The sequence below is a fragment of the Syngnathoides biaculeatus genome, chromosome 4, assembly GCF_019802595.1.
Source record: "Syngnathoides biaculeatus isolate LvHL_M chromosome 4, ASM1980259v1, whole genome shotgun sequence".
Taxonomy (NCBI): domain Eukaryota; kingdom Metazoa; phylum Chordata; class Actinopteri; order Syngnathiformes; family Syngnathidae; genus Syngnathoides; species Syngnathoides biaculeatus.
In genome coordinates this window covers 5,407,386-5,427,718 of record NC_084643.1, presented here as the reverse complement: position 1 = coordinate 5,427,718, position 20,333 = coordinate 5,407,386, and the positions used below count along the sequence as shown (strand labels likewise).

Sequence of the window (20,333 nt, the reverse complement as noted above, 5' to 3'; positions counted from 1 at the left end):
GCCTTTGGAATAGACCACAAGGAAAATAGAGTGGACAGTTCCATGTTACAATCATAAATTGTGACCAACTTATTCTGTTTTGTTGGGATCATGTTTGTGTACGGATGAAAGTGAGGGGATGTCAGAAGGCCTGGATAAAGTTTTTGGGATGTTGCGACTGGCCAGAAGGAAAATAAAGTGAGGTCACCCATTTTGACAGTTTCACACTATCATGAAATATGAACACTACATTCTGAGATCCGGGGGTTGTGTGTGAGCAATCGCGTTTGAGAATATTTTTGTTCAGATGAAAGTAAGAGGACGGGCGGCACGGTGCATCAGCTGGAAAGTGTTGGCCTCACAGTTCTGAGGTCCCAGGTTCGGGCTCAATCCCGGACCCGCCTGCGTGGAGTTTGCACGTCCTCCCCGTGCCTGCGTGGGTTTTCTCCGGGCGCCCGGGTTTCCTCCCACATCCCCAAAATTGTGCAACATTAATTGGACGCTCTAAATTGCCCATAGATGTGATCATGACTGCGGCTGTTTGTCTCTATGTGCCCTGCGATCAGCTGGCGACCAGTTCAGGGTGTACCCCGCATCCTGCCCGTTGACAGCAGGGATAGGCTCAAGCACTCCCGCGACCCTCGTGAGGATGAGTGGGTAAGAAAATGGATGGATGGATGGATGGATGGACGAACGTAAGAGGATGTCATAAACTCAGGATGAAGTGTCAGAGCTGTCAGAATGGCAGGATAATGTTTTCTAATAATTGGCATTGACGATAAGGAAAATAGAGTGATGTCACACTCAAAGTGAGTATGTAAGGCAAGTAATAAGTAATACTACTAATATTATTGGTAATACTGCGGTAATAACTGTGTAATAAGGTTGTTAGAACACAAATTACTTCTGTAACTATTTTAATAATGACTATTGTGTGCTTAATAGTCTTAAATGTTAAATGGTTGGTGTAGCTTGTATAGGTTTTAGTTGTTCCACCTGTCATAAGCAAGGAAAGGCCATCAGAGTAAGCGGCCAAACGCATCTCAACCCCGCCCATTTGTCTTCTCTCTGGTCAGGCACGTACGTACAGTAATGCATGAGGGAGATGCGCACTGGAGACGGGCGGAGACTCGGAGAACAAAGAGAAACGTTGATGAAATTTCAACCTGTTTTAGAGTGAGACAGAATTCCTGGGAACTTCAAGGACCCCGAAACGAGACAGGATATCATAGAGTACTGGAGTATATAAGTTCACCATGGGCCTCGCTGCATGTTTAAAAGACTATTTTCTGGGTTTCTGGGACTATGAAACCCCCAAAATCATGGTGGTGAAAAACATAACTCTTGGAGTTATATACAGAGGAGTTCAGTTTATCGTCATCACCTACTTCATCTGGTAAGTATCGTATTGCTGAATGCAGAATTTGTATATTGATTGTATTTTCCGATGCATTGTTACATTTTAGCTCAAAACTGTCATTTTGAGATGTCACACGGAAGTCCATTTTTAGCCCGACGATTCAGTTTTGTATGTCAAGGTACGTCTTCATAAGTCAGAAAGCGTACCAAGAAAGTGAAACGCGTCCCGAGAGCTCCGTTTACACCCGTATGAGAGGCTCAGCAATCCGTGGGGATCAAATCTTGGACACCGTGGAATACGTTCGACCCTCAGAGGTGAAGAAGCGCTCGCGCGTCTCCGCATCCTTCCGTCGTGGAAGTAGAGAGTGACGACTCGTGTTATTGTGCCCCCCACCCCCGACAGGGCGGGGATGTCATTAATACAATCTTGAGGCGAGAAGTCACATACGACCAGAAGCAGGGAACCTGTGCTGAGGTAAAAGCCCTGAACTAAAAAAAAATAAATTAAAAAAAACAATAAAAAACAGCCAATATTACGCGGTATCAATACTCCATCAATAATTGTCAGCTTTGCTTGTCTGAAGTATTTCGGCGTCGCAAATGCCAACTGCACGAGGGACTCGGACTGTGTCCAAGGAGAGGATGACTTCACCAGCCACGGTATGACGTCAACCGCTGTCTCGCCTGATGCCGTTTGTTATGAGTTATGTCGTTTTTGTTTCAAATTTCTCTGTCAATGATGTTCTTGGACAGGCAGGAGGACCGGAAGGTGTGTTCGTTACTACAACCACACCTTCAAAACCTGTGAGATCCGAACCTGGTGTCCTGTTGAGGAGTATGCGGTCCAGAGGTAAGGTCAAGGTTCAGCAACAATCATTATAGTGCCCAGTAATCTAAAAGTCTTTTCTAAAAGTTTAAAAAAAAAAAACAAAAAAAAAAACAAGACATAGATGGTGGCCGATCATGCTTAATGGACCTTTCCGATGGCGATTTTAAGCTCCGCCCCCTTAGCCATGTCCCTTCCAAAATGGCGGTTGAACAGAACAGGTTTGAAGTCGATTCTCTATCGCGTTTTCCAGACAATATTACGGTATGTTTTTTTTTTCCCCCAAATGCGTCAGACTTGTCCAAGAGAGTTCTACAAAGAGGTCTCAACTATTTCACGCAAGGATATGTACACGGAATTAAGATTTGCGACGGAGCACGACGCAATGTCAAAGTTACAGCGAAATGTTGGTGATCGATGCAAAAATGTTGACGCCTCACAAACTTCATATTGAAATCCAGCAGGATGAAATAGTGGAATCGTACTGCGCATGTAAAGCAGGGTGAGTCCTTTTTACTTGGAAAAATCACGAGTAATATCATTGAGTGGGTGTGTTCATTTGACTTGGCTCGTAATGGAACCCAGTGCTTTGTCTTAAAAGTCTGATGTGATACAAATCAGCAAATAGACATTTCTACGTATCACTAATCCGACTCTTCGGGAAAAAACATGACACACTTCATTCAGCAGGTCAGTGATACACTAACAAAGTGAAAGTTGTTCTCCTGCAATGTATAAAGCACTGTTAATAATACAATCAAACTCCGAGAAGATACTTCTCCCTCACTTACCTTCGATCAGACAGCCTTGTGATTGTTGATATTGTCCACATTTAGTTGTACGTGTGTTTATCCGCGAGCCTTAATCCATCGTAGACACTTCGTCAACTGTGTTTTAGGCTTTGGAAAATGAATCAACCTAGCAGGATAGCTTTCATCAGCATTGCACGTTCCCCAAGCGCAGGTGAGGACCATTTCCTTTGTAACATTAACCTTTCCAAGCGCCTGCTACTTACAACCAGCATTGCTTTTGGGACAATACGGCGAGAGGGGCGTGTCAAGACAATGCGGCTATCTGATTGGCTATTATTTTACGAGTGATTGAGTGGTCAGAATGGTCCATTGTTCATCTTGACATTAGATTCACAACTCTTCCAGACATTTGTGCGCAGAACACATTTGGCCGTTTTGTGCGACTCCCGCTCAAATGTTGCACATTTGTAACAATCATTCTGATCCCAATATGGGCTAAAAATGTTATCTTCAATTTTGATGAAGTTATTCCATGTTTTCCTCATGCATTCATTGTCATTGTTACCGGGTTCGCTTGAGGTGAGCTGATTATTGATTATTGATTATTTTGCACAACAACACAACCAACTCTAAGTATTTGGGTTGATTCCCAGGAGGAAACTGTACAATGTGGTTGCTTATAAACATGCCTTAGTAGTTTTTATGGCTACTTCCTCGTGACAAGTGATCATGTGAAGTATCCATTTGTGATTCTATCCTTTTGGGTGTGTTTTTTTTTGACAGTTATATACCCTTTTTTGCAGTCACTGTGATTCGTCGGGCGCGTATGTGCCCGCGCGCCATTGCACTCGCAAATCTGCACAGTCGAACACGAAAAATCACGCCCGTAAAATTTGCTATGAGTAAAAATAAATAGATATTGAAAGACGTCGCTTATTTTGTGTAGTCTTGACCGATGATCCCTCTAAGCTGCGCCACTGCGCACTCGTCGCACACGAAAACCGATCCAGCTCAGTGAACCACAGCCAGAGGTCTTTTTTCGCTGCTCAGCCTACTTCTACTTCCTAGTTTACCTGACACCGCTCCCCTCTGCTCTTAAAGGGGTACACTCATAGTTACAAACAGAACACACACCTGTAACTTTATATCCGCGGGCATGACTGACCGCACCCGTACATTTTTCAAATGCAAGTGACTGCTTTTTCACTTTGCTAGAATAAATTTTGAAGTCTTTTTGGGGCATCCATTATGAATTCCGACTGTTAGTGCCAAATATGGTTCTTTGTCTGATAGATGGCAAAGAAAAGCAGGTCGAGAGAAACCCCTAAATAGATCAGTTTTTTTAAGGAACTCATTTTTCTCTAATGCTGACAGAGAGCCGGCGGTGGTGGAAGCCATCAATTTCACAGTCTTCATCAGGAACTTCATTCGTTTCCCAAAGTTTGGAGCGGTGAGGTACGTGTACATTAACGCAACATGAGCGCAAACAATGTCCAAATGTGCGTTTGATGGTCGTCTCCGGCAGGGCTAATATCAAGCACGCGTCAAACAGGCGCAACATGCACAAATACCTGAACAAATGTCAATACGACGAGGAGAAGGAGCCCTACTGTCCAAACTTCCGACTGGGTTACATTGCGCACCGAGCCCGGGAGAACTTCAGCGAGCTGTGCAGGACGGTTAGTATGTCGGTGCACAATTGCACAACTGCAGATTCGAATGAAATCCAAGAAAAATGTTTGATGTTTACAAATATAAAGATGTGTTTACTTTGGACTGAGTGACATATCTCAGTTGGTTGTGTCATTATGTCTTTGCATATGAATTAAAATAGATACCAAGCGACATAATCTCAGAATATGCAGCCTATTTTATGATCATTGACTTCTTAGGGAGGAGTGATTGGTGTTTTTATTAACTGGAACTGTGACCTGGACCTGGACCCTTCGCGCTGTAAACCCGAATACTCCTTTCGCCGTCTTGACCTCCGAAAGGATCAAGCCGACTCGGGTTACTACTGCAGGTGAATGTCACAGTTCGAATAATAAAACAGATATTTATATTTAGATTTTGACCGCAAGCAATGTTCCTCACCAGATTTGCCAAGTACTACCAAAAGGACGGGATAGAGTCTCGGACACTTATCAAGGCCTACGGCATTCGTTTGGATGTGATCGTTCACGGACAAGTAAGCACCTGGGCTGTAAGAGCCGACAACAATTTTGGGATTTCTGCAGTGACGTGATATTACAGAGAAGAAAATAAGTATTTGAACACCCTGCTATATTGCAAGTTCTCCCACTTAGAAATCATGGAGGGCTCTGAAATTTTCATCGTAGGTGCATGTCCACTGTGTGATAATCAAAAAAGAAAAATCCAGAAATCACAATGTATGATTTTTTAACAATTTGTGTGACACAGCTCCAAATAAGTATTTGAACACCTGAGAAAACCAATATTAATATTTGGTACAGTAGCCTTTGTTTGCAATTACAGAGGTCAAACATTTTCTGTAGTTTCAAACCATGACGACTTAGTGTATTACCAACAGTCACCTGAGAAATGGTGGTCCAAGCTCTTTTTAGGTCATTGATCAAGTCCTGTTGAATAGTCCTGGGCTGATTCCTCCCCTTTCTAAGGACCATTGAGACCCCACGAGGTGATGTCTTGCACGGGGCTCCCCTCCGATTGAGATTGACCGTCGTGTTTAGCTTCTTCCATTTTCTAATGATTGCTCCAACAGTGGACCTTTTTTTCCACCAAGCTGCTTGGAAATTTCTCCGTAGCCCTTTCCAGCCGTGTGGACTTGTACAATTTTGTCTCTGGTGTCTTTGGACAGCTCTTTGGTCTTGGCCGTGTGACAAGTTTGAGTCTTACTCATTGCGTGGGGTGGACAGGTGTCTTTACGGAGCTCACGACCTCACACAAGTGCATCTGATTCAGGATCATACATGGAGTGGAGGTGGACTTTTAAAGGCGGACTAACAGGTCTTTGACGGTCAGAATTCTAGCTCAAAGAATCGCGGTCGTGTATTGTGAGGTTTTGGGGAACAACCTCTTTCTCTCAGTCGGAGCATTGAAGATGGGTCGTGACTGGGTCTTTCAACATGACAATGACCCGAAGCACACAGCCAGGAAAACCAAGGAGTGGCTCCGTAAGAAGCATATCAAGGTTCTGGCATGGCCTAGCCAGTTTCCAGACCTAAACCCAATAGAAAATCTTTGGATGGAGCTGAAACGCCGTGTTTCTCAGTGACAGCCCAGAAACCTCTCAGATGTAGAGAAAATCTGTGTGGATTAGTAGGCCAGAATCCTTCCTGCAGTGTGTGCAAACCTGGTGAACAACTACAGGAAATGTTTGACCTCTGTAACCGCAAACAAACGCTACTGTACCAAATATTAACATTGGTTTTCTCAGGTGGTCAGATACTTTTTTGCAGCTATATCACAGAAATAAATTGTTATAAAATCATAGTGATTTCTGGATTTTTCCCTTTTAGATGATCTCTCTGACAGTGGACATGCACGTACGATGACAATTTTAGACCCCTCCATGATTTCTAAGTGGGAGAACTTGCAACATAGCAGGGTGTTCAAATACTTTCCTTCACTTTGCAATGTTAATTCTTTTGCAGGCAGGTAAATTTAGCCCCATCCCAACAATCATCAGCACAGTGACCGCGCTGACCTCCGTCGGAATTGTGAGCTAAGCCGTCTTCCCTCATTTATCCGCCTGATAACACACTTTCTGATAAAAAGGTTTCATCTCACTCTCGCCGTTACAGTGCACGATTATCTGTGACTGGATCATGCTGACGTTTATTGACAAGGATGACCTCTACAGCGAAAGCAAGTTTGATGAAGTAAGTCAAGCTAATGAGCGACCGCATCTCATTTCGCTTCCGAATCCAACCATTTCGTAGTCATACGATCTTCAAACGACGCCCGTTTTGCCTCGCCAGGTTATCGAGGAAACCGACGATTCCATTCCTCCACAACTCCTTTACATCACTAACTTCAGCTCCTACCAGTCAGACTTGTCGGACGGTGTGCCGCTGTGACGTCATCGTCTCCGTCTTCCCCAGCGTGCGGACCGACATCCTCTCCGTCCGGCGGCGGCAGCCACGTAACGTTCTCTCAGGGCCCCCCCCACCTAATAACTGAGCTGCAGTTATGGAGTATTATAGTATACATCACAGGTGTCAAACCCAAGGCCCGAGGGCCAGATCCGGCCCGGCCCAAAGGCAAATCATATGTATCAACTTTCATGGTTTTTAAAAAAAAAATCTGTACCAAAATTTTAAATCTTCACATCATAAGTGATATAGTTGAGATATTACAAGCATTTTTTGTGTTACCACGCAACAACAGTCGTTACTCTGGATTTCTGATTCCAAAACGAGTTCATAAATTTCGTGTGTAAATTTGATGAGGCGGGTAAAGATTTTTATGGCCTCACAGTCATAACAGCCCTCCAAATGGAACCATAAGTAAATTGTGGCCCGCGACAAAAATTTGTTATACAATACAGGAGGCGTGCTTGCACAATTCTGCAATTTCAGAAGCTAACAATTCCCCCCAAAATAATAAATACAGGAATATATATAATGAGTCTATAATGAATCTTAATTTTTTAAAGAATTGTAATGCGCAATTATCTTTGTCAAGGCCACATTTTTGACAGAGCTTTTGTATTTGAGCCTCTCAGATGCAGGTGTCTTTACATCAATAAATGCCCTTATTGATTTACATCAAACATTAATATGCAGAAACAGATATGCGCCTGTCCAAACAAACACGGCACTGTTCGTGCAACACTTTTTGAGCAAAAAACAAGTTTGTATCAGAGCCTGATGCGTAATGCGAGCACCCAGCCGGAAAAGACAAGCAACGAGCAGTAATCCAATAAATCAGGTCACTTCCCACAAAATGGCTCCCTAACGAGATCCTGCAGTTCTCTGAACCCATCAGGACGTTGCAGAAGACTACACTTGGCCGATGAAGAATCCCAAAGAGTTATCGATCCGTTTCTGCCCTGATGGATGAGGGATCATTTCAGTTTAGGGGGGTGGAAAAAAATAAATCAGTAATCTCTGTTGATATGCATGAGAGTGAATAAATAAATACGAACACACTCTGGTGTCGTTGACCTTCTATTTTTCCTCATATAAACATACATGTATTAGTCAATAAGAATCGCGGAGTATTTTATTACACTTGCATTTGTCTTAGAAACCGTAAAAAAGTGAGCATAAAACGAGACATCGATGGATCGTGGAGGTATAGTCAAATATTCACAATATTATTCTGCAACAAAAAATGCTCTTTAAAAGCTTTTACCATTTGTCACACAAAAAACAAAATTTTTCAAACAAAATAAACTTTGCTAAATATATATATATATATATATATATATATGCACCGTATTTTCCGCACTATAAGGCACACCTTCAATGAATGGGATATTTAAATTTTTTTTTTCATATTTAAGCCGCACCGCATTATAAGGCGCACCACAGCCAAAGTTTGAGGTTTTGGAAACAAGATTCCAGAGAGCAGACTTTGATGGTTTGGACATGTTCAGAGGCGAGAGAGTGAAGGGTGCTGAGGATGGAGCTGGCAGGCAAAAGAGCGAGAGGAAGACCAAAGAGAAGGTTGATGGATGGGGTGAGGGAAGACGTGAGGGTAGTGGGGGGGTTAGAGAGGAAGATGCACGAGATAGGCGAAGTTGGAAAAAGATGACACGCTGTGGTGACCCCTAACGGGACAAGCCGAAAGGAAAAGAAGAATAAGAAGAAGAATAGTTGCTACAGTAGAGGCTGGGGTTACATTATGCATCCATTAGATAGAGCTACACTAAAGGCTCAAAATTGATCCATATATAAGGCGCACCGGATTATATTGCGCACCGTCGGCTTTTGAGAAAAAAAAAAAAGTATTTAGGTGCGCCTTATAGTGCGGAAAATACGGTAACCTTGGCGACAGTACAATACATCCGTTAGTTTCTAAAGGAGTAGTTTGTGTTTTGTTGGAGCTGCTATGAGTAATTCCATCCATTTTCTTAGCTGCTTATCCTCACGAGGGTCACGGGAGTGCTGGAGTCTATCCCAGCTGTCAAAAGGCAGGAAGTGGGGTACACCCTGAACTGGTCGCCAGCCAATCGCAGGGCACATTGAGACAAACAGCCGCACTCGGAATCACAACAAGGGGCAATTCAGTGTCCAATTAATGTTGCACGTTTTTGGGATGTGAGAGGAAACCGGAGTGCCCGGAGAAAACCCACGCAGGCACGGGGAGAACATGCAAACTCCACAGGGGTCGAACCCGGGTCCTCAGAACTGTGAAGCCAATGCTTTACCAGCTGCTCCACTGTGCTGCCCTATCAGTAATTTGAAAAAAAAAAATAAATAAAGAAAGGTGTGCAGAAGCTATGAGCATTAACTGGCGTGATTAAAGCACTCGTAGCTGATGATACATTAAAAGACATTTTGCTCTAGGAATTAATATGTACACTAAATTATTGACGAGGAAGAAAGCTTTAAGTGTGTTTCAATGTTGTTACAGATTGATGGTCGTCCCCAGGGAAGAGGAGGACCACACAAAATGCAATGATGATTATAAAATGGACCTAAATACTGGAATATATGTCATGTCATTATCCAAGTTGCTTATCCTCACAAGGGTTGCGGGAAAGCTGGAGCCTAACCCTAGCTAGCTTCGAAAAGGCGGACTACATTCTGAGCTGGTTGCCAATCAGTCACAGTGCAGATATCGACACCTTCGCCGAGCGGGAATCGACCCCACGCTGGCCCGCGCCAAAGGCAGGCGTGTGTAGCACTACACCAGGGCTCAACAACCTTTTTGAGGCCGAGGGCTACTTCGTGAGCACCGATCGTGTAAAGGGCTACGTGACCTGTTTGCGGCAAACTTCAGACTCAGTTCATTACACGTACATAAAACATTTTTGTTTTAATTTCTTGTAGTAAAAGACATTACAGGTATTTTAAAATTTGAAAATCACATAACCATGTCAGATTCAGAATTTAAAGCACAAATAATAGCAACAATTTGCGGCCCATGGTATTTTTAGAACATACCTCGCGGGCGCCTTATGTGGTCCTCGCGGGCTACCATTCAGTGACTCGTACTGGAATATATTACACAGTAAAAAAAATTTTTATTGACAGCCAAAATTGTAATCTGTACGCATACATTTCAAAACTCCGAACGCAGAATTTAACCACATCTACAGTCCGCATAAACTGCACTCAGCCATACAAGTGCACACAATACACACGTGCGGCGACGCACACAACGTGACGTATAAAAATGAACCTCATCTGCGCTTTTAGGGATAATTCTGGCTCATCTGTGGATTCATCATCGTCAACCAGTCAATGGTCTCCTCCAGGAAGCTCATTTTGTAGTGGGCAGCGATGTTCCGAAACACCGTGATCTGCTCTGAGAAGTTCTTTCAAGGGGAGACGGCGAACACGTAAATAAAACTTAAAAATAAAACAAAACCAATTGAAAGCACATAACGGAGACGATACCTTAGCTGGGAAAGTGAGTTGAAAGTCTCCGGCACATGTACAGTAGAGAGGCATGTTTGCTTGCTTCACTCCTTTGCATTTGTTACAAACCTAAGCATTTAAAAAAAAAAAAAAAAAAAAAAAAAAAACACAAAACAATTGTTGGCTCATATATTAACTGAATGTTTGGAAACTGGGTAATGATTCATTGAAAAATGTACACACAATCAGTGATTTAAAAAAAAAAAAAAGTGCCGATTGCCACACTTTTGTCTACGTAGCTCGCTTCGGACTTACGAGGTCCTGCAACGTGTAGCTCATCAGTTTCTTCTGCAGGGCCTCCACCAAAGCCATCTCAATGGACTCCGTCTCATAATGAGCCCGGCAGGCGGAGCAAAACCACTGCAAGATGGCACCATCCTGAAAATAAAGAGTTGATGCGACAAACAAACAAAAAAAAACCCAAAAACTCCAAAGTAGGACTAATAATAGAGTGGCGTACGTGTGCCACCGACGGGTCTTTGCAGAGGTCGAGGTCACGGCAGAAATTGCAGTTGTGGCATATGACCTCGGGCAGCACGTAGGAGATGCACGGGTCGCGAAAACGGGCCTCCTCCGAGAACTCCCCCACATCCACGAGGCGCAGAAGGTCCCTCTTGAGCTTGTTGACCTGGTTCACGATGTTACCATCTAATGAGAGGACCTGGAGAAACAAACCAAAAAATAAAAAAGGATAGAGAAAATAAATCAGCTGACGCAACATCGAGGTTACGTTTCTTTCTTTACCTTGCAGACGTATTTGATGAACTCCAGAGCTGGATTGTTCAGTGGCAAGTGCGAGCCCGGCAAGACGGGGAACATTTCCGAAGGCTCGGACACGCTTCTGGTGCCGGTCACCTTCTTTTGGATTTTTTGTGTGATGGTAAAAATGTTCTGTGTGAGCTCGCTGGACACGTACTCCTGGGAGAAAGAGATCATTCCTACAGAAGAAGAGATAGCAAATTGCAGGTTCATAACACCCAGCAAGGACTCCAAAATGGAAACGTACCAGGAAGAGCACTCAAGTCCCCCAGTGGCTGCTGCGAAGTCTGGCTGCAGCCGCGTCTCTTGACCGGCGTTGCACCGGGTGTGTTGCGTTTGAGCTCCTCTTTCATGCTCTGGTAAACTGCCGCAATGTAAGCTGGGGAAAAAGTAAAGGGATGAAAACTCATGTACGAGTACTGTGCAAGAAATGCAAATATGTGCAGTGAACACTCAGTTGTCAAACATCCCCGGTTTTCAATCGTGGCTCCAAAGAAGTGACAGTAGATAAGTTCTTTGGGAAAAGAAAAGAACTTCCAGGGGGTGAGTCACTCCCACCCAAGAGATCCGATACAGTCGTTGATAGTTTTGCATTGCTTTTTTTCTTGTGAACTTTAATAATGGTCTGTTCCATTAGCATTTCTGAATTTTTGTTTCGTTTCAAAAATTTCGTTAATTTGATTTACGAGTTAATGTTTTTGTATGTTCCTTTTTTTTTTAAATAAATTTTTTCCCGCCATTATTGCTTGTTTAAAGTTATTCTGCACTTTTGCTAATACAAAAAGATTATAAGGCTGGGGGTCGAGTCACTACAGATACGGCAATGCACTCCAAGTCTAGTCTACTCTACTATTAAAGCATACAGTACATTTAAAGCAAAAAATCCGTATATTTCTGAAATTATTTTGTTATATAAAGTATTTAAACTATACATGTATTCCTACTGTGCAGTTTATTATCAAGAAAAGCTAAAAAAAAAATGCTTTAAAAAGCCTAATTTTTGGGGGCTTGGAACGCATTATTTCTTTTTCCCATTCATTGTAATATGAAACATCGATTTGGTTTTCGGACAAATCACTTCCCGAACCGCCTTCATGAACAGATTGTGGTCGAGAACTGAGGTTGCACTAAAATATGCACTGTTAGATCTGAGAACAGGTTGTGAAACTGGCCAGAATAGTGGGGAGACCTGAAGAAGCTAATGAAAAAGAAATTAAACATTTACAGCAATAATACTTCTCAGCTGTAATTCGCAAGTTGCTAATAGCTAATAGCTAGTCTCATGTGCCCTATGGCCCCATCACGAACAGATCTTGTTGTTGACCACTACAAACTACGACAAACACTGTTGAGTTTGTGTGTCTCCAGCAATGTGAGGATTTCTACTCCAAGTAGTCGTATTTTGACACATTATTGTATTGGATCTAATGGTGCAGATCTACTTAACATCATGGTCAGTGAATATCTCAAATGTGACCTGGGGCTAACAGTCATGTTTTGTTTAATATTATGTATGATTATGTCAGGACCAAGCCCTGCCGAAATAGCGAACATTTGCGAGCGCTTGACAGAAATGCCAAAAGTTGGTGGCAAAGTGTTATTTTTGCTTCGACAAGGTCGCCGCCTGACGAAATGAAGCTCCCTCACGATGTAGAACTGAGTGCCGAAGCAATATCTTTATATTTGACATGACTCTGGCCAGAGCATAAAGACAACAAAAAGCTGAGGCATTTTTGCAGCAAAAAATGCTGGACTCACCTGAGACGATCATCAGGAAGTAGTTCTGGCAGGAGGCACTTTGGGGCAGATACTGCATGATATTCCAGTTGCTCTCAATCAAGTCCTCCACCTCATCCGTCCCCGCGTCTTCCTCATCCTCCTGAGCGTTTCCTTCATCTTCCTCTTCATCCTCACTTCCGTCTTCACCTCCCTCTGCGTTTTTCTTTGGTCCGTCTCGTCCCTAAGAAACGCCGAGCCGGGGCCGCAATGAGCTGCACGGTGAAGGATGATTGAAAACGACGGCAAACTGTGTTTGAGCGACCTCGCCATACGAGACGCTGGAGGCAAGTCTGCCTTTCACGCCGCCATTGTTAGCCGGGTCCATCCACAGTAGAAACTCCCAACATCGGGTGGGCGAGATGGACAAGGAATGGAATATTTCTTTGGAACATATGCTGCAACGCATATTAACAACGTTACGCTCGATTGCGACGCATGCGTGTACATATTTGATGTTTGTGTTACTTCCACGGGATTGATATTAACCGCCAAAATGGTTTAAAGAAGCCAAAACATCCAACCTCTTTTTAATGTATTCAAGATATCCAATGGCGTCATCCAGCCTGCGTTTTTTAGTGCACAAGATGATCCTGTTGAAGTTTGCGTACACCACGGTGGAGCCGAGGCGCTTGAACTCCGCGATCAACCTGTCGGCGGGATGAACAATGATTGAGCCAGCGTGTTAAACTTCCTGCCATAAATCAATAACTGACTGGGATAGGTTCAAACAATTTACCGTAATTTCCGGCCTAAAGAGACGGTGGCGCTGAAGAAACTCGCTGTGGCGATCCCTCACGGGACAAGCCGAAAGGAAAAAGAAGATTTCTAACGGCCAAAAGGGGGCACTCGAGCGGAAAAGGTAAGAGTGAGACCGTTGGAATACATGTGCCGAGGAAGTGACTTTTACCGGTCCGGCACTGTTAGCGCCGCGCTGTTACTGCCGTGTCTCAGTGATTTTTGCCGGTATTTTTTTCAGGGTTCAGACACTTCCAGAGAATCAAAATTCCATGAATTTTCCATGACTTTCCTAGTATTAAATACAAAATTCCATGACTAAGATTGGATTGACTGATTGTGGTAGACAGCAACATTTCAGCTATATGATTGTGTTTTCACTGAAATAATAAGTCCCAAAGCTTATCAATGTAGTAGGGGCATCATAATGACTGTGAAATTTCTGGTAATTAAAAATATAAACTATAATTACATGTTGAACATATATTTTCATCTAATTTTAATGTTATGTTGCCTATACTTAAAATACAGAATTAGCTATTTATGCACTGTTTTGTCTCTGCTTTCATCCTCGATCAGTCTGGTCCAACGTGGAATTTTAACATTATACACCATCTCATCCTGCACTTTCTACTTTGGCTTCCGACCAGACCTCTTTTACTTAAAAAAGAGAAAATCTCGTCCAGTTACACCACTTTTTCTTCTATTATTCACATAACCCGACACTCATTAAAGCAACAGCACATTTTTTTTTTATTTAACTTTTACCATTATTATCGAGCGTATACACAAGCAGCATGTCTAACTCTTTGCTCTACGCTGCCCAGACTGTGTGGGTGGACGGTGTTTGTAGCCCTTTAAGAGCCGAAGGTGGGCAGAGTCAGGTAAACTATCAGGAGACTGTGTGGTTCCGTGTTGGGAAAAAAAAAAAAAGTCAGGCTGAGGTTGACTGCTAGATTGGTTTTCATGTGCGGTGAGAATGTCTCTGTATTTCTACCCGTAACAAATTTTACACGCATGATATTTCGTGCTCGACTGTGCAGATTTGAGAGTGCGATGGTGCCAGTCAAGTCAGTGACTGAAAATTCCATGACATTCCCTGACCCAAGCCAAATATTTTTTATTTACCGGACTTTCCAAGACCTGGAAAAGGCAACGTTTCTTTCCATGATATTCCAGAAATTCCCTGACCCGTACGAACCCCTTTTTTTTTTTTTTTTTTTTTAAAACCGGGCCTATTAACGCAGCGCTAGCACTAGCGTTAGCATTAGCGTTAAACTCTCTGTGTACCGTCTTACTTTGTAAATATCCCGTGTTTCAATGTGAGCTTCATTGTGAGCACTTGCGGCTTTTACACAGCTGCGGCGTATGTTTGCACCAAATAGTATTTCCTTTACAAATGTACTCGGTGAGGCTTATAACCAGGTGCGCTCTGTAGGCAGGGAATTACGGTAATAGATGTACAATAGAGGGTGTGTGTGTACTCACTGCAGAAAGATCTTCTTCATCATGGTGTACAAGGTGCGGTGAAGAGCGGGGTCGTAGAGAAGCGAGCTGGGAGACTGCAGCCAGCGGTAGAAGTGCACCACCTGGTTGTCGGCATACACGTTGTGGTACTGTGTGATCTCTCGGACCCAGCCCACCACCATGCTCTTCAAGATCCTACGCTTGCAAAACATAATGAACGGATGCAGTTGGGGGGGGGGGTATTATAGTATTATAACCGTGTACGCACCTGAAGGTGTTGGAGCAGAGGGCGGTCTCGTCATAGCTAGCTAACGAGCTAGCGCTTTGGTTTCCGGACATCAAATCCTCCAAAGACGCCTGCTGGATCACATCAAAACTGACGCCCAGACTGGCACCGCCTTCCATGTCATTGACGTGCTGCGACTGGAGGATGGTGTTCACGGCCAAGCTCTGCAGGTCCAGCTCCACACACACTGGAATATGAAATCATATGAAATGACCATTCATTCCCCACAATTAGGTCAAATTTGTATTTCACCTGCATGGAATAATTTTGACGCAAGGTTTGAACAAATGTCTAACTGCACATGTGATGTCGAGAGATGTCCTGATTTATGCCAGGCTTACAATAATTGATTCATCTGCTATTCATTTTTTTTTTTTTGCATTAATCAGAACTTCTATCCGTTTTTTGAAAAATAGGACATTATTTCAAATAGACAGAGCAGAAAATGCACAAACAAAACCGATTATCACTGGATTGGTCAAGAACATGTCAGAAAATGGGCAAAATGTTCATTGTACATCATCATTGTCACTGTTTTCCAAAGTAAAAACAGATTTATGCCAATGTTTTTTTTGGGGGGTTTTTTTGCTGACAACACGAATAATCAGTCTACTTTAATGGAGGACGACAGACAGTTTTCGACTGATGTCACACACCTTCCGATTTAGAACGCGGGCGCCATTTTGGTTTGGTGAATTCAAGTAAACAAACAGTAACTAAGCAGGAATCATTTCAGAAAGGCGTATGAATGGGGGCGCACTGCTACGTTATCGGTCGCTCAAACGAAAGTGGGTGTTATAAAGCGTCTTTTTAATGACTGCCAGCGGTGATCAAGAACCGGTGCGAGAAAACGGAGCAGTTAGCAACAACTGTGGCTGTCTCGAATTAGCAGAGCCGATCTAGCAGCAAAGTCCTTCCCTTACGTCCGAGTTTGCTCGGAGCATTTTGTTCTCGGTAAGTACTGGATACCTTTTAGAATTTCACACCTACTTAGCAATAACTAAGTTCTGTACCTACATAATACTCGTGTGTGAATGCAATGCATGTCTCCAAAATCTGTATTTTCTGTTTTATTATAATATGTTTGCAAAAACGAGTTACCGCACCGCTCTAGCTGTTTCGTGAGTTGAGTTAAAAATGTAGCCGAGGAAGTGGAGAAAATGGTGCGGGCTCCACTTGGGACCCCCCCCGGTCGAATCTTCCTCTATCTCTCTCTCTCTCTCTCAGTAACAAAAACGAAAATAATAAAATAATAATCTACCCCTCTTTAGTTGGTATAACAAACATAATTTGACACAACGCTGACTGTAATCACGTGATAGTAGAGCTTGTCGAGAAGAGTAGATAGTTGACGATGTCTGCATAGGTTACCGACGCCCACATTTGTGTGTTCCATTTGTGTTTCTCCAAGGCAGATGGGTCGATATTGTCGATCAAAGCACACTTCTTGTCATAACGTTTTTTTTTAAACATCTAATGAGCCCCGATAACTTTCCAGTCTTTTTAGCCTTCATGAGTCACTTTTAACAGTCGTACGAACATTTGTGGAACTGCGGTCTATATGGAAAAGCCATAGAGTGAACAGCGCGTCAGTTGAGTGAACCCATCCAACATGGCCGCCCTGGATGAAGTCATGTGGTCGAAAACAGTCTATAGAAACCTGAGATTTTCGACTCAGAGGCTGAAATAGCTGAGGAGAATTTTAAGTTAAAAAAATATCACAAAATTGATCAATGATCAAAGTTGTCGCTAATTAAACATGATAACTGAATAGTTGTCAATTAATTGTTGGACCTTGATATAATACATTTTTACGGTGAGGTTCACGTATGTACTGATACCTGTCGAGTAGCATCCTTGCGCGTTAATCTCAACAGAGACATGGTCATCGCTTTCCATGACCAGGCGGCTGTCGTCCGCCTCTCTGCCCCCCAGATCTGGCCTCGCTGTCGGGGACAGCCACAGCAGGTGGTTGTGTTTTCGCAAATTTCTGGCGAGGAACAAGTCCGAACCGAAGATGGACGCATCCTGGGGCAGGTTTCCCACAGGTAAGTGGAAATACCTCAAATAGGGAGAGATGACGGAAATAGTTTCAGTTTTCATCATTCTCACAACAACTCAAACACACCAAAAGGGCGACCATAATAATATCGCCACTGTCATCAAATGAAAATGAAATTTTTCTTCTCTTCAAAATGTTTAAAAGGCATATTTTTGTATAGACCTTGCTCAAAGGTTGACATTCTTATAGGGCAAATAGACAACAATTTTTAGTCAATAATTGACTGAATTTCATAAGGTACTGTTAATAACTGTTAGGTACTGTCAATAAAGGACAGGTCAAATGTATGTGGGGGGCTCAATGTGTGATTTTAAACTCAATACTAATATGAGTGCCGCAATTACCAATTTATAAGCCGCGACTTTTTTCACACGCTTCCAACCTTGCGGTTCGTGTGGTGATGTGGCGAATTTCTGCATTTTTTCTGACAGCCGCAAGGGGTTCGCTCGAGCGAAAAAGGTAAGAGTGAGACCGGTGGAACATATGTGCCGAGGAAGTGACTTTTAGCGGCCCTGTTAGCACTGCTCTAGGAGTAGCGCTGTGCTAGCGTGTTGCTGCTGTGTTACTGGCGTGTCTCAGTGATATTTGACCAAAGTCCAAAGACCAAAGACAGGGGGCACTCGAGTGGAAAAGGTAAGAGTGAGAACGGTGGAATACATGTGCCGAGGAAGTGACTTTTACCGGTCTGCCCCTGTTAGCGGTGCGCTAGCGTGTTACTGACGTGTCTCAGTGGCGCTAGCGCTAAACTCTCTGTGTACCTTCTTTCTTTGTAAATATCTCGTGTTTCAATGTGGGTTTCAATGTGGGCACTTGCGGCTTTTACACAGTTGTGGCGTGTCTTCGTCTTTTCCTTTCGGCTTGTCCCGTTAGGGGTCGCACCAGCGTGTCATTTTAGATGAACACATATTTGTTTGGCACAGTTTTACGCCGGATGGCCTTCCTGACGCAACCCCTCTGCATTTAGCCGGGGAGAGAAGCTTACAGCACCTGGTATTTCCCGGCGGTCTCCCAACCAAGTTCTAACCAGGGCCAAACCCGCTCAGCTTCCGAGACTTGACGAGATCAGGCGTTCACAGGGTAGCATGGCCGTAAGCACACAGTTGCGGCATATGTATGTACCAATTGGTATTTCCTTTACAAATATACTGGGTGAGGCTTACAGCCAAGTGCGCTCTGTCGGCCGGGAATTACGGTATTTAGAGTTTGCGGGCTACCTACCGAGCCATGTCAAAAGCCTGTGACAGAAAGCTGTCCAGGTTCAGATAGTGGCGGATCATGCACCGGGCTCCATGCCGCTGCCAGTCCAGCACATTGTAATTGACCTCATCGACAACATGCACTGGCATGACTGGGAATTCGTCCAGAACCGGCATCCCTGTAGCCAGTCGCCGCAACTCCCAGTTGGACTGCACCGCTATGACGGTCGGACCCCGGCGCTCCTCCTAAAAACGACAAAATTAAGCGCATTTGAAGACTACTGATAATATTCTGATTATAGAATATCAGACCAGTTATTGTACTCTTTTCTTACCTTGTAGCTTAGAAGTATGCGTTGCAGTCCACGGTAGATTGCCTTCACGTCGTTTTCAGCCCTAACTTCAAAATTGTGTTTTTCTGGAGGCAGGAGGTCTTCTGTGGTTTTTTCCAATAGGGCAGTACGCTCAGCCGTGTAAAAGTTACTGAGGTTGGGCATCTGGTTGGTGCGCACCTACAAAAGACCGGAACCACAAAACTTGGAGGATGTGGAATCCATCATGCATGAGCTTCACATCACTTTCACGGCGTAACTGAAGTGCACTAGCAGAAAAATGACGCCGTGGTGGCAACCACAATCTGGCAACGTATTGTTCATACCGTGTCCAGAACAAAGATGTTGGCTTTGCGCTGAGAAGGGATAAAAAGCCCAAACAGAGCCTTGTGGCCCTGATTGTGATGGTAAAGGTACATGTGGCGAACACTCCCTAGAAGGAAATAAAAACAAAAAAACACAACAAACGAACATTACCAGACTTGCTAGACAAAAAAAACCCCAAAACAAATTAAAAAAAAAAAAAAAATCACTGTCACGAAATTCTGATGCTCGTACCTGGTTCCAAGTAGCTGAACTGGGCCAGAGACGTCCTGTCCAGATTCTCCAGATCAAAAGTATCTGCCTCCCTGCCGCCCAGCTCCCTCCTAACATGCTTATTGACCACACACACGCATCCCAGCTGCACTAGTGCACGAAACAGTAAGGGGACCTGAAAAAATTTATGATTTTAATAACTTCAGGGTAACTCATCAGAATAAGATGCAGAGTTGGAGCAAAAAAATCCAACACTGCTCAGTTTGGGCTGGCAAAGTAAGAAAGGTTTTAAATTAACCACAGCATGTTTGTTACTGTGTTTAAGATGGCAGTGGTGTTGAACTGCCCTTAAGCAAGGCACCAAATTTCTCTCTGACATCTCTCCTTGGATGCCTGAGCGTGTGTGATCTGGTTCTCGGCATACTGTGCAACAAAATACGCAGCGGCAGCAGCGTGTAAACTGAATTTCCCCTTGAGCAATTACAATCAGGATCCAAAAAAAAAAAAAAAAAAAAGATTATGATGTACAACCTAAAATAATAAACATATTGTGAATTTATTACCTCTTTGGCAGTGGCAATCCTTGAGCATTAATATCTTTATAAAGGGGAAGTCCACTCATTGAAAATAATGTATCAGATAAGTCATGTCATTGGTACAGTAACTTAAAAAAATAAAGATTTTCATCAA

At 43.4% G+C, this 20,333-nt stretch overlaps 2 protein-coding genes across 2 annotated transcripts in view; one reads left to right on the top strand and one right to left on the bottom strand.

Moving 5' to 3' along the window:
- The first annotated feature begins 149 nt into the window (after nucleotides 1-149).
- On the top strand, nucleotides 150-7,937 carry p2rx2 (purinergic receptor P2X, ligand-gated ion channel, 2). Its single transcript, XM_061817520.1, has 13 exons — nucleotides 150-636; nucleotides 1,056-1,375; nucleotides 1,518-1,653; nucleotides 1,742-1,813; nucleotides 1,923-1,998; nucleotides 2,092-2,188; nucleotides 4,291-4,371; nucleotides 4,442-4,595; nucleotides 4,809-4,939; nucleotides 5,014-5,104; nucleotides 6,552-6,617; nucleotides 6,702-6,779; nucleotides 6,879-7,937. The coding sequence occupies exons 2-13, from the start codon at nucleotides 1,236-1,238 to the stop codon at nucleotides 6,975-6,977; spliced, it is 1,221 nt and encodes a 406-aa protein (XP_061673504.1). The 5' UTR covers nucleotides 150-636; nucleotides 1,056-1,235; the 3' UTR covers nucleotides 6,978-7,937.
- Nucleotides 7,938-9,953: 2,016 nt separating this feature from the next.
- Nucleotides 9,954-20,333, bottom strand: part of pole (polymerase (DNA directed), epsilon) — a 28,427-nt gene continuing 18,047 nt past the window's right edge. The window contains exons 33-48 of the mRNA XM_061818027.1: nucleotides 19,665-19,818; nucleotides 19,433-19,539; nucleotides 19,110-19,286; nucleotides 18,797-19,020; nucleotides 17,358-17,578; nucleotides 15,499-15,703; nucleotides 15,252-15,425; nucleotides 13,550-13,675; nucleotides 13,291-13,423; nucleotides 13,008-13,209; nucleotides 11,497-11,628; nucleotides 11,235-11,428; nucleotides 10,951-11,151; nucleotides 10,746-10,868; nucleotides 10,470-10,559; nucleotides 9,954-10,387 (exon numbers count right to left, since the gene is read on the bottom strand). Coding sequence (XP_061674011.1) covers nucleotides 10,265-10,387; nucleotides 10,470-10,559; nucleotides 10,746-10,868; nucleotides 10,951-11,151; nucleotides 11,235-11,428; nucleotides 11,497-11,628; nucleotides 13,008-13,209; nucleotides 13,291-13,423; nucleotides 13,550-13,675; nucleotides 15,252-15,425; nucleotides 15,499-15,703; nucleotides 17,358-17,578; nucleotides 18,797-19,020; nucleotides 19,110-19,286; nucleotides 19,433-19,539; nucleotides 19,665-19,818 — 2,586 coding nt within the window. The 3' untranslated portion in view covers nucleotides 9,954-10,264. The remainder of the gene's footprint in view (nucleotides 10,388-10,469; nucleotides 10,560-10,745; nucleotides 10,869-10,950; nucleotides 11,152-11,234; nucleotides 11,429-11,496; nucleotides 11,629-13,007; nucleotides 13,210-13,290; nucleotides 13,424-13,549; nucleotides 13,676-15,251; nucleotides 15,426-15,498; nucleotides 15,704-17,357; nucleotides 17,579-18,796; nucleotides 19,021-19,109; nucleotides 19,287-19,432; nucleotides 19,540-19,664; nucleotides 19,819-20,333) is intronic.

Coding starts and splice junctions, on each gene's coding strand:
- p2rx2 (XM_061817520.1), top strand. CDS start 1,236: ATGGGCCTCGCTGCATGTTTAAAAGACTATTTTCTGGGTTTCTGGGAC. Junction 1,814..1,922: donor AGCAGGGAACCTGTGCTGAG/GTAAAAGCCCTG, acceptor GCTTGTCTGAAG/TATTTCGGCGTCGCAAATGC. Junction 6,780..6,878: donor GCGAAAGCAAGTTTGATGAA/GTAAGTCAAGCT, acceptor TTGCCTCGCCAG/GTTATCGAGGAAACCGACGA.